The 27,780-nt window shown below is 35.3% G+C and overlaps 1 protein-coding gene across 6 annotated transcripts; it reads left to right on the top strand.

The window, feature by feature from the left end:
- The first annotated feature begins 6,509 nt into the window (after window positions 1-6,509).
- LOC131164688 (oxysterol-binding protein-related protein 2A-like) lies at window positions 6,510-20,092 on the top strand. 6 transcript variants are annotated; one of them, XM_058122074.1, is made up of 11 exons: window positions 6,510-7,368; window positions 8,710-9,069; window positions 10,514-10,610; window positions 12,305-12,750; window positions 14,075-14,230; window positions 15,440-15,607; window positions 15,716-15,856; window positions 16,093-16,317; window positions 16,432-16,545; window positions 18,616-18,829; window positions 19,600-20,092. In XM_058122074.1, exons 1-10 carry the CDS (start codon window positions 6,967-6,969, stop codon window positions 18,793-18,795), a joined length of 2,289 nt encoding a protein of 762 aa, XP_057978057.1. In that variant the 5' UTR covers window positions 6,510-6,966; the 3' UTR covers window positions 18,796-18,829; window positions 19,600-20,092. The 6 variants fall into 6 exon arrangements, with proteins under 6 accessions (XP_057978057.1, XP_057978058.1, XP_057978060.1 ...); XM_058122077.1 differs by lacking the exon at window positions 6,510-7,368 and adding an exon at window positions 8,267-8,431 and having other exon boundaries at window positions 8,707-9,069; XM_058122076.1 differs by lacking the exon at window positions 6,510-7,368 and adding an exon at window positions 8,267-8,451 and having other exon boundaries at window positions 8,707-9,069.
- Window positions 20,093-27,780: the final 7,688 nt, after the last annotated feature.

Genomic DNA, 27,780 nt, shown 5'->3' with positions numbered 1-27,780 from the left:
TTACCTCAACCATTCAAATTTAAGTCAGAGTTTTAGCAATCATATGATTTTCAACCGAAAAATTAAATCATACAAAAAATTCACAAAACGATTTAATTATTCAAAGTGATCCCAATCCAATCTCAGCATTCAACTAATTTTCCCAATTAATTTAAAACATGCACAACAGTTAATAAGCAAGTATTAAGTTCACAAATTTAAAGAGAGTTAGGGAAAGAAGATGAACACAAGGATTTTTTACAAGGTTCGGTGTCCCGCCTACGTCCTTGCCCCAAACAACTTGTTGTGAGGATTTTCCTTACTCTCTCCAATCAATAGGTAGAGTTCCTTCTTTCCGTTGGAAGGTCAAGACCCCTCTCTAGCAAGAACAACCCTCTCGCTAGGCAACAACTCTATCCCCGAATCATCAGTTTGCAAAAATAGCAATACAATTGTGTGTACAATTAGATAATTCTCACAATAAAGCATATTTTGTACAAAGATAAAATACCCTATATACTCTTAACAACAATTTGCAATGAAGCTCAAAGAAATCAAGGGTTTTTTTATTTGTAGAATAAGAAATTCAAAATAAAGAATCATAAATCAATTTAGGGCTCAAGGAATGCGCACAACAACTTTTCAGAGTATGAATCAAAGTATAATTAGTGTGTATTCGTACCCTAATGCGCATATAATAAGCCTTATATATCTTAGGAAGAAATCTTACCGTTTTCCTCAAGTTTGGAAACCATATCTTGTAAATTAGGAAAGAAACACAGACTTCAGTCACTTGAACCATTTAAAATATGCGCTCCAAAATTGGCAATAGCAGTCGCCTGAACTCGTGAGTTCAGTCGCTTGACCCTGTTCGGGTGACCTGAATTCCATTCAGTCACTTGTACTAGCACTGTTCTAATTTCTTTACACTGGCAGTAGTAATTTAGTCAACTGAGCATTTGCCTCAAGTGCCTGAACACTCTATAACTCAGTGTATTTCCATGTTTTTGATTCCAAAACTTGTTTATATTACTTTGAAAATAATTTTAGACTTTATAAAAATATTTTACAAGTTTTTAAACAAGTCTCTAAGTCCAATATTTATTCCTAAGAGCTTCATAAACAAATTTGAAGTTTAAGAGTACTTACATGAGACTTTCAAAATATCTAAACAATAATAAATCCTATGTCTTCATATGTTGAAGCTTTAACTTTGTCCAAGCTTTCTCAATACTTCAATATACTTGTTTAATTTCTTCATGAGTTATGAATTTAAGTTGAACTTTATCCATTCTTTATTAAGTTTAACCATTGTGCTTGAAATAAATATAATGCGTGAAATTTCACTTGAAAGCACAATTGGAATACCTTATTTTTTTATCATCAAAACAAGATTAAGTCTTGTTAGGCCAATAAGCTTCACATGGGATAGTGAAAATCAGCCGCTTACCCCCATTGATGTAGGCAAATTGTCGAACCATGTAAATTCTTGTGTCTTTGATTTTGTTTACTTTCCTTATTCTCATTGTAAGTGATTTCTTGTTTCGAATATTCATCATTGAGTGCTTGCATTACTTGTTTCAGATTGTTTCGAGTTTGTGAGATTTTTTGTTGCACATTTGTATCAACAATTGGCATCAAAGTGTCAATTTCAACAATTGGTATCATAGCGCCAATTTCCAACATTGACCATGTGGAAGTTTGCATTTACTTTGTCACATAGGATTATGGTTCATTTGCATGCACTCAACTTGATCTTTCATGTGAATCATTAGACGATATATTTGTTTGGTGAGTTTTGTGTTTCCTTTGTCATGTGATGTAGTTCCCCCCCCCCCCCCCACCTCCCGCCCCGCCCCGTTTTTTTTTACTTGAATTCATATTTTTATATGAATGAATGTGGACTCTTGAAACACTTGATAAATTCAAAATTCTCGAGGTGAGGGAAGCCCCTCTGCACTTGTCTGAGATATTAGATGGTCGTAAGGTGGACTAATATTTAAAGATGATAATATAAATTTAAAATGAATAATTAAGGGTCATGCATCATTCATGTTTGAAATTCCAAAGTTATTGTGGTACCTTTCATGGAATGTGTATGTAGTGAATATCAATACCTTCCCCTCACACAATTGTACTCTTGAACTTGATTTTGATATACAATCCCTTGACTATCATTTCCTTGGTAATCAAGTGGTAGTAATTAATTAGATGTTCTAACATCACCTATGATAAATAGGCTGGTAGTGTTGGTCATCCGAATTGAGGCGGTTTAGAGGTTCACATTAGCAGGCAATGGCCATCTAGCACGTTGTGACAAGCCTTTTACTACTTATCTTGGAAAGAAAATATTTTGGAACAAAATGAAATAATGTATTCGACAACCAAGTCATCCCTAACGCATTCACTTTCCTCTTTGAGTAAAAAAATTTCTCACTAGGTAATAGTCCCCCCTTCCCCTAGCAATCTTTCTCTCAAATATGGGAAGATAGTGTGTCTCATTTCTACAACTAGGTGGGGTCTACATGGAATTCAAGACCCCATAATGTGACTCTTATTCAACTAGGTGGGGTCTATGCTTGCTTCAAACCCCTCTTGTATTGTATCTATGTGTGTCAGAGAGAGAGAGAGAGAGAGAGAGAGAGAGAGAGAGAGAGAGAGAGAGAGAGAGAGAGAGAGAGAGAGAGAGAGAGATTTTTCACACCCTAAAAATTTACTCCTTTCTTACAACTTCTCCATGAATTATGCTACTTTGTATATATATAAAGCCATGTACCACACACCATGCGTGTGGTAAAGGCAAGTATTAAAACTCTATGACTTAGAGCTCGAAAGGTGAGAAACAAATCCTTGTGAGATAGATTACCCTATCAAACGGAAAGGAGAGAAGGGAGAGATAAATTTATAAAAGAGAATAAACTTCGGGGAGATAGAGAAGGATTATGTAAACAGAAACATGTTTTATAGAGAGAAAGATAATCATTTTTTGTAGAACCTTACTAACTTATATGTGAGAGATCATCTCCATAAACAAAATAGAAGACAACAAACCTTTCGTAACGCCTCTCTCTCTCTCTCTCTCTCTTAGTTGTTCATTAAACTTCTTTTCAATAAACAAATATAAAAAGGTATAAATCTTTTTTTTCAAACTCGATGTTTGAGCTATTAAATCAAACTTTTGTCTCACTTAATAAATTGCTAAAATAGAAAACACAAAAGCTTTATTTAAAAAAAATATTTTGTTTTGTTTAGTTGCAAAAATTCATCAAATTTCTCTAAACAATGTTTCTTTTACTCATAAATTATTTTCAATTTTATTTTTAACATTTAGTATAATAACGCACAGCTTAACATCAGTAATACACATGCATAATCACACGCTTACACACAAATATTATCCACTATAATCATTTTATACAATGTTACATATGCCCGTTATTTTTAATGATAAGCAACTTAAAGAAAACTTTTAACTTATGATTTAAAATTTAATAAACGAATACATTTTTAGCCCATGAAATAAAATAAATCATGACCTTGGTAGCTATAGGCTATAGCACAGCCCTGTGACCAGAGAAGAATAAAACAAACAAAAAAGACTTTTGAAGTAGATAAAAATGAAAACAAAGGCTTAATGCCAAAGGGATTTCTGTGTTTGGAAATGTGCAAGACAAAATGTCAAATAAAATTAAAACTCAAACCCATATAATGAATGACATTTAAAGCAGTTCTAAGTTTTTGACTTCTCCCCATTTAGCCTTAACCTTGCACTCCTCATCGTTGTCCAAACAGTCCCTCTATTTTTAGTTTTTACATGCAATGAAACTCACAAAGTATTAATTTCCCAACTCTTCCTTCCCAACCCGAAACAGTAGCAAAGAAAAAAGGGCTGAAGAAATGGACTTGCATCTAGGGGCGTGACTAGATCGAGATTACTCAAACTTGTTTCTAATTTAACTCTATTCGATTGGACTCAAGTTTGACTTGAATTTAAACTACCTGAGCAGGTTAGTAAGTTGAGGTCTAGTTTTTTAATACTACTCGTAAGCCGGCCTTTTAGTTTTATTATTTATTGTACTATATAAATCATATAGCATATATTTTACACATGTATTCAAATATTATATATACATTATATGTAATTTATATATGTATTTGATATTAATTTATAATCAAATCAGGTTTAATTGAGACAAACTCGAGCATTAAGAACTCATAGTCGAATCGTGTTTGAGTTCAACAATTTGAAATCGACAAGTTTGAACCGAGTTTCAAATTCAACATTTTTGAGTAGGGTTAAGTTCAAGTATACGACTAGGTTTATTCTACTAGACTTGAATACAGCGCTGTTCGCATCACCCCCTAACACCTTCGATGGTTTTTAATTTACGTTTTTGTCATCCTCTCCTTTGATTTACCTTCTACTTGACATGAAATATAGCTCTCTCTCTCTAGGTTGTTTATTAAACTTCTTTTCACATTCAATATATTACTAATGTAAAAAAGTATAATTTTTTTTTTCAAACTCTTTGAACTATTAACTTAAACTTTGTCTCATCTAATGAACTGCTAAAAAAGAAAAAAAGACAAGAAGCTTTATTTGAAAAAAGTATCATATGTTTTTTAATTACAAAAATTTCTCAAATTTTTTTGAACAATGCCTCTCTTACTCATAAATTATTTTCAAGTTTATTTTTAACATGTAGTCTAGTAATGTACAAATTGACACCGATAATACACATGCATAATCACATGCTTATGCACAAAAATTGTCCACTAATATTACACAATGTTACATATGCCCATTATTTGTAACATGGTAAGGATTTAAAAAAAAAAACATCTAACGTCGTGAATAAATGAATACATTTTTAACCTATAAAATAAAATAAAATTAAAATCACAACCTCAGTAAATATAGCATAGCTTTGTGACCAGAAGAGAATTGTTTTTTAAAAAATCATTAGTAGAGGAAAAAGAAAATAAAGGGTTAATGGCAAATAGATTTCTTCATTTGGAAATGTACAAGTCAAAATGTCAAATAAAATTATTTAAAGCAGCTCTTAACTTTGACTATTCCTCCATTTAACCCCAGCCCTGCACTCCCCAAATAGAAGCAAAGGAAAGGATAGGGAGGTGGACATAACTAAGTCAAGTTTACCCGCACCCTATTTGAAATCCACTCATTTCTAATTCAACTTGATTTGATTAAACTCAAGTTTGACTTGAATTGAAACCACTTAAGTAGGTTAATGAGTTGAGTTTGAGTTTTGTAATATTATTTATGAATCTATTCAAGTTTTTAGTTTTATTATATTTGTATTATATAAATCACATAATATATATTTTATACATATATGCAATATTATATATACATGTAATTTATATATGTATTTAATATTAATTTATAATCAAATCGAGTTTAATTAAGACAAACTCGACCATTAAGTACTTATAGCTGAGTCTAGGTTGAATTCAAGAATTTGAGATCGATAGGTTTGAATTAAGTTTCGAGTTTAACACTTTTGAATTTAGTCAAGTTCAAATATCACACTTTATTTATTTATTTGATACGAGGAACTCCAGCTACCGACGAGCCCTTTGGACCCCCCGGTGTAGCATCAAATCCCGGACCAGCGTCCGCCTCCCCCAGTCTCGTTACTCATGGTAAAGTCCTGATGCAGTCACCACTTAGTCACACCAAGGTTAGACGTTCGACCAACTCGAAACTTAGGACACTTCACCCGGGACCCTTCACCCAAAGACTGAGAGGATACAACTGGGAGCATCAACCAGAAATCGAACCTCCGATGTTCACACTTGAATGCCCAGTGCTTTCCACTGCATGCGCGATGCCCGTGGGTGTAAATATCACACTTTATTGATTCAACTAGATTTGAATATATCCCTACTTCCTTCACCTTCTCAAATGTTTCAATAGCTTTTAATCTACCACTTGTTGTCATCCTCTCCTTTAGTTCTTCTACTTGACTTAGACCTTCTTTCATTGACTTCCTTTAGTTATGTTTGGTTGAAGAGATAAGATAAAATATAATTAGAATTTAGGAATAAGGAGAATTTATTATTTCATTCATTCAACAAGTAATGAAAAATGTTTAGACATTTTATATGATGAAATTTGATAATAATTATTATATAAAAAGTTTGACCTAATTTCTTGTTTTATGATAACAACAACCTATTCATTTTTAAGATGCCCCTTTAGCATATTAAAATTTAACTTTAGATTTTTTTTTTCATAGAAAATATCTGTATTAGTCTAAAGATTGAAAGAAAAATAAAGTTTATTTTTATTGCATTAAATTAAAGTTAAAATTAAAATTGTGGTGAAATGAATAATTCGGTGGTTGTATTTGAATGTGGTGGTTAGATGTATTTGTAGAAAATTTAAAAAAAAATAGCAGAAATAGACTCACATCACCCCCACTGTCACGTTTCAACTGGCTCTTAATTTACTCTCCTGCCATCCTCTCCTTTAATTCACCTTCTGCTTCACTCAACCTTCTTCCATTGACTCCCTCTCCTATCGCCTCGCTACCCTCCTCATCCTTTTCTTCACCTACACACACGCAATTATATATATATATATATATATATATACATACATATATATTACCTTGTGATCACTTTGAAGCAAAACCCTCTTTTTATTATTCTAGCAATCCTTCGAATTCATCAAAATCTCTCTCTCTCTCTCTCTCTCTCTCTCTCTCTCTCTCTCCCCCCCCCCCCCCCCCCCCCCCCCCCGGGAATCTCTGAGTTTCAGAACTCTCTCAAGGGTCAAGGCTGGGACTAGAAACGGGACTGCGATTCTGTCGCATTCCATTGCCTAAAACCCTAGAGTTAAAGCCTCTGAATCGGGTTTTAGTTTGTTACTGATGTTTTAAGGGAAAGCCGGGTGTTGGTGTTTTGAATCTTTTGATGGAGCGTTGGCTGTTGTGATCGAATTTGTGGGCGTGGATCGGAATGCGGGTTAAAGAGATGCACCCATTGTGTTGTATATCGTTGGAGAGTCCCGGAGTCGGGGACCAGTCGCCGGTGGCGGGGAGGGGCCCGCCGGCTGGGTGGCCCGGCGGATCTGACGGCAATGCGGGGCGGGCGGCGGGATCTGACGGCAGTGTCGCCGGGGTTCTCTACAAGTGGACGAATTACGGGAAGGGTTGGAGATCCCGGTGGTTCCTGCTGAGGAACGGAGAGCTTTCGTACGCCAAGATTCGTAGGCCGGAGAGCATGAGTCTCCTGTCGCCGGCCGACGACGTCAAGGTCATCGGCGACGTCCCCACCGGTCGGCTCGCGAGGCTCGATAGCTCCGGATCGAGGCGCAGGCACCAGAAGAGTGGTGGTAATGGAGGAATCGTCCATCTCAAGGTATGAATACGAGAGAGAGAGAGAGAGAGGAAGGAGTTGTAAGGTGCGGTCTTTGTAGGTGCAGAAGCTTACAATCGGAATCTCTCTCTCTCTCTCTCTCTCTCTTTCTCCTTTTGGGTATTTTTGGCGGTAGCTCCAAACAGTGGCATCAATGGGGAACGTTTTGATTCAAAAAGTTCACTTCTATTTTTTACCAAATTCGTCTCTGGTGAAATTATTGTGTGCGCGCCGCTCAAAAGGAAAGCGCAGCTCCACACCCATTTGGGCTTCCCCTTTCGTAGTTCACCACCACTTCGTGTCATCTGCACATCGTCCCCCTCATCTCTCCTCTTCTTCTCTCCTATTCTTCTCTCTCTTTCTTCTATTTTTAGAACTCATTTGTAATTTATGATTAATATACATACACATAGATACGCATTTGTGTGTATATATATTTATATTACAGTTTAACTGGTTGTTTAGCTATAGTGGGTCACATCAGCAGGTGTCTAGGCCCGGATAGCCTGCGCGTAGGTCTAGGTTTTAAGCTGTGGTACAGTCACATCATCGCTTGATCTATCAGTTTTAAGATGGATTTCTGTTTTTCTAATCCTTCATTTGATCATATGTCCTCTCTCTCACTCTCTCTCTCTCTCTCTCTCTCGATTCTTCATAGCTCTCCTTCCTCATTTCTGTTCTTTGACCGAGTCTGGGGCCTGGCAGTTGAATGGGTCTGAGTTGTAACGGGTAAAACTTACGTGCAGTTTCAACTTTCAACAGGCGGCCTTATATTTCTGAATGGCGTGTATTTTTTTTAAATAAAAATAAAAAGGGAATGGTTTGTTTTTTAGTGAAATATATAAATATAAATAAAAAAAATGGGAAAAACTTGAAAAGATAAGGTGGGAAAACGAGATTTTCTGGGTTCTTCAACTTCAAACAGTCTCTTCGAACGCCCACCGGCTAGCAGTGTAACCTTAAGGTTGTGTTTGGATTTGGGAGGTTTCAGTTATCTTCATCACCGAGCATTTCGGTTTTTGGATTTGTCGTGGTTGAAGGGTTCTTGGAGCATTTTTGCGTTCAGGTTTATAGTTTCTTTTCTGGGTATGCATTAAATGTGGTACCAACTTGCTTTTCTAGATGGATGGGTTTTTTTTTTCACCTTTCTGTCTTTGCTTTTCGTTTTTAATGGTTGCCCCCTTTGGTGTGTTTGTGTGTGTGTGTGTTTTTTTTTTTTTTTAGATTTTTGATTTCCCATATTCTAAAAGGAAGCTTCATGGGGTACATTTAACTCTGAAAAAAATAGTAACCAGCGATCAAGTCTTGTGTTTTACGAGATTTTTGTTGTTTGTGTTGTAGCAGATCTCATCATTTCGTGAGAGCAAGTCAGACGATAGGCGATTTTACATATTTACTGCTACTAAGACCCTTCACCTGAGGACTGATTCAAAGAGCGATCGGGTGGCTTGGATTGCAGCTTTGGTCTCAACTCGAAACCTGTATCTACTGCGCCCGCTGAATGATAACTTACCCCTTGCGCCACAAGATATATCAGCATCAACTCATAGGCTTAAAAGCCGCTTGCTGGAAGAGGGAAGCAGCGAGGCACTTGTCAAGGACTGTGAACAGATCATGCTTTCAGAGTTTTCAGAATTACAAGGACAACTTAAAGTGCTTTGTGAAGAACGCTCCAATTTGCTTGATACATTACGGCAGCTGGAGGTAATTTTCATTTTTTACTAGCATTTTTGCTTCATCAAATGCATATTGCATGAAACAATTTTGTAGATTATTGTATATAAGCTTTGGTTTTGGCCTAATGTCTAGTCTTTTTAAAAATTATTTTTGAGGGGTTAATTCTTTCTTTCTATGTTTTTTTTAAAGGAAAAAATTGGCATGCATTTGGATTCATGGATTTGGATTTCACTTTCAAAGATTATATTTTAAATAACTAAGTGACAAGAATAATCTCCAATCTACTGTTTTTAGGACCAAAAGTCCCTTTGGAAGTTTGGATTTTAAGCAAATCCAAGTCTACCGGCTGTTTAGTGATTCTAATGATGGATTTGGGGCAAATTGAAATCCTTGAGTGCAAATCCTACCATCCAAACGACCCATCAAATTAATTCAATAGGCGTCCTTCATAAGTTGAGAATGACCATGTTCATCACATGCAAGATGTAAATCTAACTTTAACCCCACAAAATGTCGAAGGCAGCTACTAAGGACCAGTCGCACTAATTTTACCCCACGGTTTTGCTTTACTGAGGGTCATGATTTCTGTCAAATCAAAAGCCTTCAAGCCTTGTTCTTTTCTTCACTCTCCTTCTCTCAATATAGTTCTAATGTATTTTGAATTTTAATTATTCTTTCACTCTTTTATCTCTATATTGTATAACCAACACCTGAAATGATAAGAGAGAACATTTTCCATTGTGCAACGTCCAATTTCAACTATGATAAAGGTAGTGAACAAAGATCTAATCTTATACTGGCCACTTCAAATGAAATTAGCATATATTATAGTGATGGTTAGTTATACTGGATATTAGGGTAATTATAAATCAGTATGTTTGGTTATGCCTCTGCTTTTATTCTTGTTTATCCTAATAATTTTGAACTTTTCAAGTGCCAGGCCTCATAGTATAATTAAATCTCTTTAATTTGAACACTTATAGAAGGTTCTCTTTTTCAAATGCTAACTGAAAGATAATCATTGGAGGGGAATTACAGAAGCGCACGAATTTTGACTTTAGCAGTGGTCATCAGTTATTGATGCATGGATCTTGCCATTTCTCTATTAAAAAAATTAATTTTCTTAGCCATGGCATTAAAGTTGGGTTAATTGAATGATTGAGCTTTGAAAACAGTACTCTTCATAGCATGATAACAATGACTTGCGCCCCCAGCATGGATCAAGCTTGATGTGGGACATAACATCAGTTAGACTGTGAGGATATGTTTTAAATGTCGTTCTTTCCATGAATGAAGTGTTATAGAAGTTACTTTTTCTAGATATCATGTTCACTGGCTGGGATGTTGCTTTTGGTTGTCTGTCTGGTTCTTTTAATTTAGTTTTGTGAGTTTATCATCAAATGTGTATTTAAAAAAAAAGTTCTTATTTATTTCATTTTATTTTTGTTCTTTTTATTTTCTGTATGCACAGGCAGCTAATATTGAAGCTGACGGCTCTGGAATTCATGATAATGACTATCAACTGACAAAGAACGAATTTTCTAGTCTAGTGCGTGGAAAATACAGTGGTAAATGCCTATACTTTTTTTGTGCCTTCATTCTTTCCCCTTTCTTACTATATATAAACACATGCACACATTTATTTATTTATTTATTCATTTTTAAGTATTGTTAGTATGTGATTGAAAGGAATGGTTATATCAATATGAAGAATAGTTGTGAGAAACCTTCATAAGGTCTTTGTAAATTGTAGTTAGGATAAGGAAGTAGGATTGTTTCACAGACCCCATATAGTTGGGAAAAGTGTTTGTTGAGTTGAGTATGGTACTAGATTTGGGTTAAAAATTAGAAAAAGTTCATTTTACACCCTTATAGTTTGGAGATGGTGTCAACTTAGTCCTTGATGTTCAAATTTTAGCAAATGCAACCTAGAGTTAAGAAAACATTTGCAATTTGCTTTGTTGGATTTAGGTGTTTATTGTTAACCTAGGTGCAACGGTAAAGTTGTCGTTGTGTGATTTGGAGGTCATGGGTTCGAGGTGTGAAAACAGCCTTTTACAAAAATACAAGATAAGGCTGCGTACTATAGATCCATCGTCGTCTGCCCCTTCCCGGGACCCGAATATGCAGGAACTTTGTGCACTGGGCTTTCCATTGCTTTTTTGCTAACCCAAATCTTAGCATTAATTACGAATGGTAGTTTGAGATACAATAGATCATTGACACAATTCCATGTCATATTAAACCACTTGACTAAAATTTAATGAGTAAAACGGTTTTTTTTTCCCCAAAGGGCAAATGCCCATCCCTTTCTTGCAAGTCAGCACCATTTGAGCTTTGAAGCTTTCATATCTAGTTATGATGGACCTGTCGTATCCCTCTCTCTCTCTGCAATTACTTTAATCAACTACACAATCCCTCTATTCTCTTTTGATTTGGTTGAAAGTGCCTCAAATGATGGTGTGCAGATCATGAACTAGAGGGCCAGCAATTAGTGAGCGTGATTGGCATTTTCATAGGCATATTCATCCTAACTGGTTTTTTTTTTTTTTCCTTTTTATGGTTTAAGATATCACTTGGCTTCAAGATAAATGGAGTGGTGTGCAGGTTTAGGGAGGAACTTAAGGTTAGGATTTTGATTTGGGGGTTTGGTTGAGGCTTCAACAATGGGGTTTGACAGCAACGATATTAGTTGTTGAGATTTGGATAATGTGATGAGGTCTTAAAGATTGCAATGGGGACAGAGGGTTTGAATGTGGAATTAGGGAAGATGATGGAGCTGATGGTTTCAATTTTTTTTTGCTGCAATGCAATGTTTGGTGGAAGTAAAGGGAGTACAGTGACGATTGGGCTGATGGTACAATTTGCGTTGTTGCTTGACTGGCGGTTCTAGAAGGTTGATGGCATTGCCTATGGGTGCATTTATCCCCAGGAGGTGCCTTCTGTCTTCAATTATCTCCCTGATTATTTGTTTCTTTCTAGCCTCGATTCTATGATAAACTTAAAATCTTTTCCATTTTTCTTGGGTTTTGTTATAAAGTTTTGATATCTGTAGCAAGAAAATTATATTATTTTTTTATTGACTTCTTCATTTTGTCTCTCCACTCTTATTTTTATCCATCTAATTTTGCTCAATTTTTATTGGAAAATTTTCCAAGAAAATCTTTTGTGGAAATTAGAAGGATATTAATATTTATATACTTTACAGGTTTTAGGCTTTTGCCAGTGTTCTAATTTTTTGACACATTTTTTTTGGCTTCAGAGTGCAGCACAACTGAATCATCTGATGATATTGAGAAACAGGAGCTTGAAGGAGTGTCAGATGAAGAAGAAACATCCTTTTTTGATACAAATGAGTACTTTAGTGATCCTGCTGTTTGTCGTGGGTCCGCAGTAGGAGTTACAAGTTGTGTAAATAAGTGTATGGAACCTGATCATCAATATGATAATGCTGTAAAGAAACACATTGAGAAGCAACTTTGTGGGTCTAGATATCCTTACATTGAACGGCGCAAGAAGCTTCCTGACCCAGTTGAGAAAGAGAAAGGGGTCAGTCTTTGGTCTATGATCAAAGACAATGTAGGAAAGGATCTTACACGAGTTTGTCTTCCTGTTTATTTTAATGAGCCAATATCATCTCTTCAGAAATGTTTTGAGGACTTGGAGTACTCGTATCTTTTGGATCAAGCATATGAGCATGGGAAAGCGGTGAGATCGATAGCATTACCCGTTATAATCTCTTGGGTGAAACATATATTTCATTTGTTCTTTTTTTTGTTTGTTTGTTTGTTTATTTAATTATTTATTTTCACACTAGATGTTAGACGAGTATTTAGGAGTTATAAAAATTCAATTTGTGATTTATTTCTTTATTTTTACTTGCTCTTTTGCTTTATTACATGTTCTAAAGGAGTTGATTTTGGCTTTGTTAATCAAAGTTGTTGTACAGGATTTTGGTTAAACAAAAAATGGGGTATTTGGATGCCCCATGGAAATCAAATGAGTTCATTGTGTTTCACATTCGGGTACCCCTTATGCTTCTTAGAAACTTTATCTGAAACAATTGTGGCAATAAAATGCTACTCGGTCTGTAAATGAACTTCAACCGTTTTGTTTTTTTTTTTGGCTGTTTTCATGATGTTCCCTTACTACTTTACTGACTTGTTGGTTGAAATTCTATGGGAAACATGATAGCTGATTTATTGTTTTGTAATGTCGTTTCCCCCTCTCAAAGCTTCTCTAATTATACCATGAAGTTTTATTGTTCAAAATTATTCTTCGCTGGGGCTTGCTTCAAAAATAGCCATGATGATATTTATTAGAATCCAACATACAAATGTGCCACTACAAGAAGAGAAGGCTTATTAGATGTCACCATGTCAATGCTCGGCAGTTAAAAGAAAAAATGCTTTGGGCTGTCCTGGGGTTTCCACTGTGAATAACATTGTCTTTAGTTGAAAAGAAATAAATAAAAATTAGAGCTCCTTATATTTCTTTAAATACATCAAGGGCGTTCTGTTTCAACATATAGTCCACCTGATATATGAATATTGTTTTGTTTCAGTATGAACATTATCAGATTTCTGTTCTTAATTTACAGATTCCTGATTATTCTTTAAAGATATAGTGCTCCATTGCAAAACAGAGACAGAGAGAAAGAAGGGAGGCCGCCAGGGGGAGGGGGGGGGGGGGGGTGGGGGAGGGAATAAAGGGCGAATGCTATAATGTTTGTGGAATTAAATGTTCAGTCTTTGCCTGTTGAAGGTCGAAAGCTTCCATTGTTTTCCCTTGAAAATCCCTGTGGGTTTTTTGAGTCATGTCTATGTACTGTGGTTATGTAGGCTTCATCATACATCTTGTTGTTCTGTACAAGATACCAGTTTATGTGTGTTGATGAATGTCCAGTTTTCTATTTTTCCTTTGTTGTCATTATTTGTGTGGTAAAATATGACCTGGAGATTGAAATATTTCTGGTTTAAGTATTTTTGAAGTCTGGGAGTTCCCCCCATTGAATGTTTTATTATGTTTCTAGGGAAACAGTCTACTAAGAGCTATGAATGTTGCTGCTTTTGCGGTCTCTGGATACGCATCTTCTGAAGGTCGGCACTGTAAACCATTCAATCCTTTGTTAGGAGAAACTTATGAAGCTGACTATCCAGACAAAGGGATTCATTTCTTTTCTGAGAAGGTCAGTATCTAATCCATGATCACCTAATGCAATAAGCAGGTGTCAACACACAACATGCGAAGAAAAAAAAGCTGCAGCGTTGCTGAGCTTTGAAAATGGTTGGCTATGTTACTGATGAAGATTGATTTGACATTTAGACAATGCCTTTATTTGGGCCAATAAAACATTGAGTGAATTTGAGCAATGCCAACGTAAATGAAAATTTTATTGTGAAGTTTTGCAGTTCTTGAGATACTTGAAGTGGAGAAATTTAGGTGAGAGTATGAAGTATGAATAGAATTGGACGACTCTAGAGGGGCTCTTAGAAATAAAAGTGGAGACATTTAGACAAGTGTAACAGCAGTATAGGATTCCTCTAGAGCGGAATCTAGAAATAATTAAGATAGAGATGACACCACCTGCTTTTTATATGGATACAAAAATCACAAAGCTTGCTTTATTCAAACATTTTTGTAACCTTGAACAGGATGAATTCCAAGGGAATTCCTAAATTTAAACATTTGAAAAGTAGTTGTATCTTTTTTATAAAGACCTGAAATTGTCTTTGATGGATGGGATGTAGGCATGATTAATCAACAATATTACACAATGCTGCTGCATAACCATTTATGTGCAGTTGGTACTTCTATAATGTGGATTCAATGTATGTTTTTTGAATAAATAAATAAAATTCTGATGTTAATTTCAGTTTATTTGAAAAGAGAAATCATAGTTTGAGTGCACATTCAACCACCATATATGCTAACTTGCAGGACAATGTTTTAGTTCAAATTTTGAGTCAATTGCAGTCAACTTCTACTGCGTTGAAAATCTCTAATTATGTGCTGACATGAATTTCTCAAAAAGACAAAGGGAAGGAGATGCTAATGTCTTTCCTTACAACCTAATAATCTCTCTTCCACCCAACCCCCAATTTTGCATGTTTACCTAAAAATCTGTGACTATTATCTAATTGACTTTCAAGACAATGACTTTTCTACTGAATTGTAGAAACATCTGTTATGCATCTTGAACAGACTATATCTAACAGCCAAAAATTAACCAAAACAGATGAGTGAATTAAGTTATGGTTCATTGTCAATTTTTCCAGCATCTGATTACTGGTACACTAGCACCAATCAAACTTGGCTTTTTTACTTCTATCTATGTTGATATGTTCTAAAAGCTGTGCCCTCATGTCCTAAATTTTTATATGTTTTTTTTGTGCAGGTTAGTCACCACCCAACCCTAATTGCCTGTCATTGTCAGGGGAAGGGCTGGAAGTTCTGGGGCGATAGCAATCTCCGCACAAAATTTTGGGGCCAGTCAATTCAGCTTGATCCTGTTGGAGTTCTGAGCCTAGAGTTTGATGATGGTGAGATTTTCCAATGGAGCAAGGTGTGCACTGTTGCATGATTCAGCTTTTCTAAGACATTTGTGTCTAGATAATTTTGATCTTCTATGCGTATGAATCAAATATTCTAAAACATGTTCATGTCACTTTAGGTCACAACAACCATTTATAATCTAATCCTTGGTAAGGTGTATTGTGATCACCATGGAATCATGCACATACGTGGTAATCGCCAATATTCATGCAAACTCAAATTCAAAGAGCAATCTCTTCTCGACCGAAATCCTCACCAGGTTGGTTGGATTCTACTTTGGCCGGTTGCAATATTGAAATATGTGCGTGTGTTCAGCTAAGTTAGAAAATATTGTGACTTCTAATATAGGAATTTTCTGTTTGCTGGCTTGATCTTTGATTGCCTGTCAATGTGTTTCATTAATCTCATTAACATAACTTTGGCTACTGTCTCAATAAAGTCGCTGTTATTCTCTTAATATTATGAGCATATACAAATAATTTAATTACTGCACAGGTTCGAGGATTTGTTGAAGATGTTAATGGGAAAAAGGTTGCCACCATATTTGGGAAATGGGATGAAAGCATGTATTATAATAGTGGAGATGGGACTGGGAAATCTAGGGATTCATCATTGGATGCTACCTTGTTGTGGAAAAGGAGCAAGCCATCTCTTAATCCCACCCGGTACAACTTGACGTCATTTGCTATTACTCTAAATGAGCTAACACCAGGATTGCAGGTAGAAATCACGGTTTGAATGAGTTTCTTCAGATGCATTTTCAGTTTCCTCTTATGTATATCTAATTGTCTTTTATAGCTTTGTCTGATTCTGGGTATTTGATCACGGATTAAGGAGAAGCTTCCTCCCACTGATTCAAGATTAAGGCCTGACCAACGGCATCTGGAGAAGGGGGAATATGAGAAGGCAAATGCAGAGAAACTGCGTTTGGAGATGAGGCAGAGAATGGTATGTATACCCTGCTTTTAAATATTTTCTTAAACATTTTAGCTTGGTGCAGTGTCCTCTTTGTGCGTATAAAATTTGAGGATTAAATGTAGAGGACGGTAAATCTTATACTTTTTCATTAAACTTGGAGTGTGAATTTTATTTGGTGAAACAAATGTCTGCCCTCCCCTCATATTGATTATTGGTTTTGTTGATGCCTATGTAGTTGCATAACCAATTTGACAATTGTAGCTTGTAGGTCGAATATGAATTTGTGCTATGGTATCCTAGTGTCCTACTTGGGCTGGCATATTTATTTCTTCTTTATTTTTCAATGCAAGTTGATTGTATTAATTTTGGCCTACTATGTGTAAGTTGATGTTCCACTTAAGCAGAACCAGGTTTGGATTAATTGGTTCTGAAATGATAATAGAAACCAACCGTCAAAATTTCAACTTTCATTTGACCAGATCCTTAAGGATTGCCTTGTAAAATGGCCATTGGTCATGCCAATATGAATTTCTTTTGCATAGCATTGCAATATGTAAATAAAAATTTAGTTAATTAGAGGGAATCATATAATGGAAAGATTCTTATCAGTATCATTAGTTGCTTTTCATTATTACTATCCTTCAGAAGGCAGGTTAAAGATTGCTAGAAACATATTTATCAAGTTTGCAGGTTAGTTTTGGTATTAGTAAGAGGCACCTATTTGATTTTTAGTTATTAAAATTAAGCATAAAAGTACAACATTTGATATTACCTCACCATAGAGACACCATGAGTAACACTGAAATAAAGGTTCAAGTGGTGTATGCCTGGAGCACAAATCCAGATACCTTTAATAAGCTGCAATGCTCAAATATTGGGGCAGTCAAACAAGTGCCGGTAAAGGCTGTAACTATCCAAGGAAGGCTCAGCATACGTTGACTTATAATAAAAAGAAGCACATGATCAAATAATGTTGACGTGGTGAATGGCTTCCTTAGCATCTGTAGAGTGGGAATCGTAATCTATCAAACTGGGGCACATAGCTCTTATGTTAGATAAATGCGTGTTATACGATGAAGCTTTTTTAATGATATGTCTAATGATTCCTTATTTAGCATCTTGCATTAAATATTTTGTCATTGAAGTTATTCACCTGAATTTCATGATTAGTAATATTTCTGAAACGCCAAGATCTTAGATTTTTCTGGGAGGAAAAAGGACACAGAGAAGAAGCTGATGTGAAATCTATGGTAAATAGTATGGGGCTTTGATTGTATGAAGATTTTGTAGTGTTTAAACAACACATTATCATCTGTCACTTATATTATGGACAGGCCACTGTTTTTAATATTCACATACTCACAAGTCCATGTCAAGCTTTTAGTTTTTTATTTTTATTTTTATTTTTTCACTCAAGTTTAGCTGTCATAGGAGTGGAATTATGTAGGTCATTAAATGAATTGAGCTTCTCACTGACAGCTTAAGTTTTCTAGCAAAGAAACTGATCAAATTCAGTTGTTTAATCAAATCAGGCAAGGTCATGCTTATATTTTTATAGCCAAAGACAACCTTGAGCAATGCACATCTTGGCCGAACAGATCTGAAGAAGTTGGTTAGCTATTTAAGCTAGCTAGCAAGATAGGGCATGACAAAGATTGAAATTAATCTGGAGTATTTTCTGCAAATAGGCTGGCATTTAACTTATCTAATGCATCTTCATGCCCCAAAATTGTCATACTGCTGTGAGGCTTTTTTTTTTCCTCACATTTAATTTTCTATAGTGCTGCATGACTCTATGCATTCATAGGGACATTCAGGACTTTTTAGCTAAAAACATCTGGGGCAGCATAAAATGAAAGCAGTAAAACGTGATTGCTATACTAATTTTGACTAGTGGAAGTCAAAGCACCATGTAATAAATGGGTAGTATAATAATGGCTGGACTATTACATTGTAATCCTAGTAGGTTATACGAAGGACATTCTCATTTAGGTGAATTTTGTATTTGACTCAAAATCTATATCCATTTTTATTATTAAGGCTAGCTCAAAGTTTATCTATCATATTCTAAATTGTTGGTCACTCTTTCATCTTATACAGTCAAGTAAATTACAAGAAAATGGGTGGAGGCCCCGATGGTTCAAGAAAGAAGGTGAAAATGGGCCCTATCACTATGTGGGTGGGTACTGGGAGGCACGAGAGCAGGGGAAATGGGATGGATGCCGTAACATTTTTGGTGAATTCAATGAAGAGCTTGTTAATACTTTAGAAGGGTCTTAATGGTAGCTCAGGTGTGAACGTTTTCTGCATAGAGGTATTGCTTACAATTTACTTAATATTGTTTTCTCCAGTTACTTTCAAAGTTTTGACTGAACTATCTTGTAAAGCTTCTTTAGACAGTTAGTTACAGCAACTTTGAATTCTGTCTTGAAGGGTTTGTTTGAATTTTGGAAGATATTTGGAAAAGAAAAAGAAAATTTGAAAGAATTGGCTTAATATTTACCTGTAAATCAATGAAAAAAATATATATATTTATATGTTACTAACTAGTGATTTTTTTTTTCTAAAATGTTTGATTCTATTTGAACACATTAACATTCTTAATAATATTTGATTTAAAGAAAATACAATGAAAAATTGGTCTCCTTCTCATTTCTTTTTCTTTTTCTTTTCTCGTCCCAAAATCCTTCATCAAAATGCAGCCTAAATATGTATTTAACGGTAAGACTGTAGCTCCTGTGAGAAGTATGAGTGGACTGTCAACCCATTCATCTTATTCATGAATCGTGAACCAGAATATTTAGTTCCATGTTAGTTAGATTATCTCTTGCAGAGCTTGAATGGCTTTGTCAACCCATTTTTCAGGTGAAACCGTCACCTAACCTGCCTGCCACCCAAAGAAAAAAGCCCAAACCCTTGAAAAGAACTCTCACTGCTTTAGGGATGTCAAAATCTGGAGCATTGAATCTAGAAATTGTATAGAATTTAGATGGAATTGTATTGGGTTTTGTTTCATTTCAAGCTCCATGTTGTGAAACGTTCTAACTGGGTAACCTTGTATTCTGATGGCACAAAACCTTGCAGGTAATGGATGAATGAAATGCTTTTGAGGACTATAAAATAGAAAGGCAGCAAGCAGTGCTGACAAGTGGCTTGCTTTTTCCTGATTTTGCCTCTCATCTGGTTAGTGTGAGGTTGTACACATTCCCAAGGGTTCATTCAGCGGAGAACCAATCTTTTTAGCGAGGAGATGGGGTTTGGTTTGTTCAGATTCTGAAGTCTCCTAGTCACAAATCGTTGTTTTTTACAGGCAGGGTAGTTTGTGTAATCTCTCTCTCTCTCTCTCTCTCTCTCTCTCTCTTCAATTTGTTGAAGTTTCTCTATATGCTGCTGTTCAATGGTTGACCCATTTGTTTAGATAATTATTGTATTTTCTATTTTAGAATAAAGAAAGAAAAAAGAAATTATGTAGCTATTTGCATTTTTTTGGGCAATTCAAGGAATAGATAGACTTCTATTGATGTTAATATTCCAAAATATTTATAAATAAAAAAATTATAATACCTTGTTATTTGCACATTTTATTTCTCGCCAAAAAGTTATGATAATTGAGTATATATTTCATGAATGGCCACAGAACTTTAGTACTAGTGTTAAATAGCTTCAAACTAGCATAGTAAGTATCCATTTTTGCACATCTTATACAAATGCTATCAAATGTAATAAAATAGAAAATACATTTGAGAAATAAAGGATTGGTATAACTCCTAAGAAATAAGCCAGTGTAATCCCTCTCACCTACTCGAGGAGCATTTAACTTCTAGGGTTAATGTCTATATAATAAGTCACAAGTGAAAGGTAAAACATGACAGCAATAGTTACAATTATTTGTGTTTCATTCATTCCAAGTCTGAGGAATCTCTCTCTTCCCCTTGGTTCTAGGCGATCGTCACTGATTTGAGTATGTAAAACTCAAGACTAGAGTTTGGGCGATGTTCAATGACCAACATAAAACTAATGTTGAAGTTTAGAAATTTACACTTTAATTGGTAATACATATTGAACAGATCAATGATAAATATTAAAATAATTTACTGCAATAAACTAAGTTATAATATTATTATAATAATTAATACTACTATTATAAGCTGATATTATATATTTTAAGACAAAGGGTATTTTTCCAAAGCTGTGCTGTGAAATTATTCAAAATGTCTGACCCCTCAATGTGATTCACATTCCTTTCCTCACTCTTCACTTCATAATTTTTGTGTGTACCACAATGTGCGAGTACCTTTCATTCTAATTTACCGACAAGTAAATTTTGTTAGGGAAAATATTATATATGAACTAATTCCCACAAGTAAATCAATGAAGTAATGCAAAAATGAATAAATAAAATAAGACACAAAATTTAACGTGGTTCCCTCAAATGTTGAGGTATGTCCACAGGGCACGGCGGTCTAAATCCACTATCACCAAATATGTTGTACAAAGTGGATACAAAAGGTATAAGTCTTACAAATACACAAGAGTGTATAAATAAATGTAGTAAGATGGAAATGTCTCACCAAATATTCTGAACAAAACTCCAAAGAACCAACCAAAATGAGCACAACCATAATAACTCAATATGCTATTAATAATATGCAGCCGGAGATACACGAAGATAAAGGTAGCAGCAGGCTATTGCACTGGAGAAGATGACAGGCGCAGGTATGGGCGTGCTGCAAGTGCTGGCTGTAGGTGTTGGCTGCTACAGGCGTTGGGAGCTAGTATTGAAAACAAAGTGTCCAAAATGGCAACAAGCAGGAAAAATGGAAATAAAGAAAAAGGAGATGAAGGGTCAGCCACTGCACGTGAGACCTTGGTGCCTAAATTCAAAAAAACGTGCTGCAGCTGTTTCTTTTCTCTGGGAAGCCAACAACATTAAAGAATGGTGTAGCTTTCAAGTCAACAAGGAGGGACACCCAACAAATCTCCCCCTCTTGACTTATGGGGACGACTCCACCAATCCGGCCAAAACTCGACACTTCACATGCTTGTCTCTAGACAATGCTTTAGTCATCATATCTGAACAATTATCATCAGTGTGAATTTTGTCAAGCTGCAATAATTTCTTATCCAACACATCCCGAATCCAATCATATCTAACATCAATATGTTTTGACTTTGAATGGAAGATAGAATTCTTACTCAAATGAATTGCACTTTGACTATCACAATAAAGAACATACCTTTCTTGTTCCATGCCCAACTCTTTTAAAAATCTCTTCAACCAAAGTAATTCTTTGCAAGCTTCCGTAATGGCAATAAACTCGGCTTCCGTAGTAGATAGAGCAACACATTTCTGTAATTTAGATTGCCATGCCACAGCTCCCCTTGCAAAAGTCATTAAATAACCTGAAGTGGATTTTCTAGAATCAACATCACCGGCCATGTCGGCATTCGTGAATCCATGGAGCGTAGATTTACCATTTCTAAAGAACAAGCACACCTTTGAAGTGCCTCTAAGGTATCAGAGAATCCATTTTACTGCTAACCAATGCTCCTTTCCTAGATTAGAGAAACCGACTAACAACTCCAACAGCATAAGTTAAATCCAGTCTTGTGCAAACCATTGCATACATTAAGGAACCAATTGCCAAAGCATAAGGAATTTTCTTCATCTCTTCTTTGTCTTTTTCACTTGTAGGACTTTGTTTTGAACTAAGTTTGAAGTGACTAGCAAGTAGGCAACCAACAGGTTTTGTTTTATCCATATTGAACTTCTCAAGCACTTTTTCAATGTAACTTTCTTGAGACAACCAAATTTGCCCTTTTTCACGATCACGAACAATTCTCATGCCAAGAATTTGTTTTGCTGGTCCCAAGTCTTTCATGGCAAAAGACTTGCTTAACTCCAACTTCAATTTGTCAATCTTGGAGAAGTCTTGTCCTACAATGAGCATATCATCAACATAGAGTAAGAGAATAATATAAGTACCATCCGAAAATTTTTTCACAAAAACATAATCATCTGAAGAGGTTTTTTAAGTAACCATGATCAATCATGAAAGAATCAAATTTCTTGTACCATCTCCATGGTGCTTGCTTCAACCCATACAAACTTTTCTTTAATTTGCACACTAAATTCTCTTTCCCTTTTTGTTTGAAACCTTCCGATTATTCCATGTAAATTTCATTTTCCAAGTCACCAAGTAAGAAAGCGGTTTTCACATCTAGTTGCTCAACTTCTAAATTCAAATATGCTGCCATGCCAAGAACAACCCGAATAGATGACATCTTTACAACCGGTGAGAATATTTCACCAAAGTCAATTCCCTTTTTCTGACCAAAACCTTTTACCACAAGCCTAGTTTTGTACCGAAGATTCTTTCCATCATTTTTCAGTCTAAACACCCATTTATTTTTAAAAGCTTTCTTTCCGGGAGAAAGTTTAACCAAATCATAAGTGTGATTGTCAACTATGGAATTCATTTCCTCTTAAATACCCTCCATCCATTCAACTTTATTTTCATGGTTCATGGCTTCTTGATAGCTTTCGGGTTCCCCTTGATCAGTTAAAGTAACATAGTCACTTGATGGATATTTAGATGAAGGTTTTGGCTCTCTTGAAGACCTTCTCAATTGAGCTTGCTCTTGAACTTGTTGCTCCCCCTCATTTTCATCTTCAACATCATTAAGAATTCAATCATTTCCAACATCTTCAAGAGGTGGAAGAACATCTTCCATATTTTCATCATGTGCCAAAGGTGGAGAAGGTAAGTCTAAGTCAACAAAATCATTCCCATTAGATTGTGGTTGCTCAACCGTGCCAAAATATTCAATTGTTTGATCTTCAAAAAATACAACATCTCGGCTTCTAACAATTTTCTTGTCAATCGGATCCCACAATCTGTATCCAAATTCATCATGCCCATAACCAAGAAAAATACATTGCATTGTCTTGTCATCAAGTTTGGATCTTTCATCTTTTGGAATGTGAACAAATGCACGACAACCAAACACTTTCAAGTGATCATAAGTGACATCCTTATCTTTCCAAATTTTTTCAGGAACTTCACAAAGTAAAGGAGTTGAAGGAGACAAATTAATCAAGTCCACCGCCATCCTCATTGCTTCACCCCAAAATGATTTTGACAACTTCACATGAGAGAGCATACATCTCATTCTCTCCAGTATAGTGCGGTTCATCCTTTCAGCAATACCACTTTGTTGAGGGGTTTTCTTGATGGTCTTTTGATGTCTAATTCCTTAGCTATAACAATATGCATCAAATGGGCCAATGTACTTTCCACCATTATCCGAGCGCACACATTTCACCTTTTTTTCAGTCTCCCTTTCAACTTTAACCTGAAAATGCTTAAACACATCTAAGACTTGACCTTTAGTCTTCAAAGTGTAAGCCCAAACTTTTCTTGAACAAATATCAATAAAGGTAACAAAATAAAGTGCACCACCATGAGATTTAACTTTCAAAGGACCACATACATCTGAACGTATCAAATCTAAAACATTAGATTTTTTAGTAACAAACTTTGCACGATAAGGAGCTCTATGTTGCTTACCGGCCAAACAATGAACACAAGCTTTAAGAGAGGTACCTTTCATCTCGGGTAGGAGCTTCCTTTTGAACAAAAACTGCATTCCTTTTTCACTCATGTGCGCAAGCCACTTATGCCACAAATCGGTGGAAGAGTGACTTTCAATTGCATTCACAACACCATTACCAATTTTACCTTGCATCATATAAAGTGTACCAATTTTCTTGCCTTTAGCCACCATCAAATTACCCTTTGTGAGCTTCCATTTTCCATCACCAAAATGGTTGTCAAACCCTTCATCATCAAGCTTTCCAGTAGATATCAAATTTAGTCGAATATCGGGTACATGTCTCACATCTTTGAGCACCAACTTGCATCCCAAATTTGTTTCCAAACAAATATTTCCCATGCCAACAATTTTTGACAAACCTTCATTTCCCATCCGAACAACTCCATAATTTCCTTTGGAATAAGAAGTGAAGAAATCTCCCTGAGAAGTGACATGGAATGATGCACCGGAATCAATAACCCAATCAGTCTCTTAACTTGTCAAATTAATACAACTTTCATCACAAACAACCATGAGATCACCATCAGATGCAACTGAAGTTGTGTCTTCATGTTTTTTCTCAAAATTTTTCTCTTTGTTTTGCTCCTTAAATTTCAATTTTCTACACTTCCGCTTCATATGCCCCTTTTTATGACAATAGTGGCACTCTATATCTTTTTTCGAAACTGAACTGGACCGACCTCTTGATTTATCATTACGGAGAGAATATCTGCTTTTACTTCTGTCTCTCCCTCGATTTTCTATCGCAAGTGCCTCCGAATGAGAAGAGCCAACTGATTTTCTTCTAATTTCTTCATTCAACAAGCTGCTAGTTACTTGGTTCATAGTAACAATTCCATCGGGAGTCGAATTACTAACAGTCACAACCAAAGTCTCCCAACTTTCTGGCAAAGAGTTAAGAAGCATTAAGGCCCGCAATTCATCATCAAAAACTATTTTCATAGTAGCAAGCTGATTGATAATATTTTTTATCTCATTCAAATGTTCGGTAATAAGACCACCATCTTTATATTTCAAATTCACCAATTTTCGGAAAAGAAAGGCTTTATTTGTAGTCGATTTTCTATCATAAAGACCTTCTAATTTTTTCCACAATTCATGTGTCGAAGTTTCAATAGAAACATGATGAAAACCACTATCATCAATCCATTGCCGGATAACACTAACAATTTTCCTATTAAGCCTATTCCACTCATCATCATTCACGTCTTTAGACTTTCGGCTATCACCCTCAATAGGCCCATCCAAATCTTTGCAAAATAAAAGATCTTACATTTTTGTTTTCCAAGTTACCCAATTGCTTTCATTGAAGCTAATCATACGGCCAACATTACCATCCATGATTTACACAAATTTAATGCGTACAAATAACACGGCTTTGATACCACTTGTTAGGGAAAATATTATATATGAACTAATTCCCACAAGTAAATCAATGGAGTAATGCAAAAATGAATAAATAAAATGAGACACAAAATTTAACGTGGTTCCCTCAAATGTTGAGGTACGTCCACGGGGCATGGCAGTCCAAATCCACTATCACCAAATATGTTGTACAAAGTGGATACAAAAGGCATAAGTCTTATAAATACACAAGAGTGTATAAATAAATGTAGTAAGATGGAAATGCCTCATCAAATATTCTGAACAAAACTCCAAAGAACCAACCAAAATGAGCACAACTAGAATTACTCAATATGCTGTTAATAATATGCAGCCGGAGACACATGAAGATAAAGGTAGCAGCAGGTTGCTGCACTGGAGAAGATGATTGGCGCAGGTATGGGCGTGTTGCAGGTGTTGGCTGCTATAGGCGTTGGGAGCTAGTATTGAAAACAGAGAGTCCAAAATGGCAGCAAGCAGGAAAAATGGAAATAAAGAAAAAAGGAGATGAAGGGTTAGCCATTGCGCGTGAGACCTTGGTGCCTAAATTCAAAAAAATATGTTGCAGTTGTTTCTTTTCTTTGGGAAGCCAACAACATTAAAGAATGGTGTAGTTTTCAAGTCAAGGGCCCCACAAGGAGGGACACCCAACAAATTTTCAATGATGGAATTTGTTCAGTCATTTTCTATGGAATACTATATTGTCCCATGCTTGAAGGCATCCACGAAAATGACCAAAGATACTTATCCTTTTTTTTTTTTTTGGGTTACGCTGGGTGTCCACAGCTGGCATCTAGCAGATTACCCTGGGATGCATCACAACAAAGACTAATCCCACGCCCCACAGTTCCCACCCCAAGGCCCTGCAGGGAGGTAAATCGAGATTTGCTCAGCGAGACAGGAATCGAACCCGAGACGCCTACCTGGGTCACAGGCATGTCCGAGTCCACCCTTGCCACTTGAGCCAGCACTCGGGGGTATACTTATCCTTAGCAAGTCATGTAGTGGAGGAGCCATGTAGTGAAGGACCACCCTCAACATATAAAAGGGTATATGTCTCATCACCCCACTATTTAGTTTTGCTATGTTTGGTATGGTTAGCCCAGGTCATAGAAAGGTAATGTACAAAAACAATCAAAAATAAGATTGCCTTAATACTTCAATTAAGTATTCCCTATTATTTTTCTCACTTGCATTTTACAGTGAGTGTGGTCTGACTATGTCATTTTACCTTTTGTTATCTCAAAACTATTTTTGTTCATTAAAACGATAATAGATGCATTGACAAGAGTTAGGATGTATATTGCACATCCAAAAAAATTTATCAATTGTTATTGTTTTTTTTTTTTTTTTCCATTTTTTAACTAGACATTTTTTTTTTTATTTGTGTAATTGGTCTTTCTATTGATAGTGAAAAATGAACAATAATTAGATATTTTTTTAGATAAAAAATAAATCACCAGAATTTTAATTACAAAAAAAAACCTCTGCAACAAAAACAAAGTCCTTGACATTTAGAAAGCAAATCAAAGATATGTAACCACTTTTGCTGTATCAAATAGGAACATACTTATAAAAAATCATGTAAATATAATTTTATATAATTTTGATTAATTATTTTAAGAGTACTAGTGATCGTAAAGGTTCAAACATTGCATGCAATAAAAACTTTTGTGAATGAATATAAAATATGCTAAAGTCTACCCTTGACAAACTAGTTCTTGTGAAACCTTTTTTTTTTTTTTTTTTTTTCGGTTGGAGATGAGATTTTGAAGAATTGTAGGAGGATGGCTGATGGATAGGACTTTAGGTAGTGTGAAATCTAACTTAAAACTAATTTTCATTATCAAAAATTAATTAAATTAATATTTTACTGAAAAATTATTTTTTTTTTTTTTTTTTTTTTTTTTTTTTGTTTGATTAGAAAACAACCTTAACTTATAAAAGAACTTATACACATTATAAATATTTTTTGTACCTCCTTTTGAATTTGTAAATCATTGGATCGACTGATAACAAAGAATAATAAGTTCAAATAATAAGTAACTTTTCAGCAATGACTCTCCTTAGCATGTGTATGTGATGCTTTCTCCTGCAGAATCATTTTCCTATCTTATAATACTTTATTACAATGCGTTTTTGTTTTGGGCAATATGTTGTTGCCCTATGCCAAGTCTAATTACTAGTCTTTCACGTATATAGCCTCCTTCCTAGTTTATATAATTATATATTTTACCTTGATGGTAAATATTGTAAGAACTAAAT

The sequence above is a fragment of the Malania oleifera genome, chromosome 9 (genome assembly GCF_029873635.1).
Source record: "Malania oleifera isolate guangnan ecotype guangnan chromosome 9, ASM2987363v1, whole genome shotgun sequence".
In the NCBI taxonomy this organism is placed as follows: Eukaryota; Viridiplantae; Streptophyta; class Magnoliopsida; order Santalales; family Ximeniaceae; genus Malania; species Malania oleifera.
This window is presented reverse-complemented; position numbering and strand designations above follow the sequence as displayed.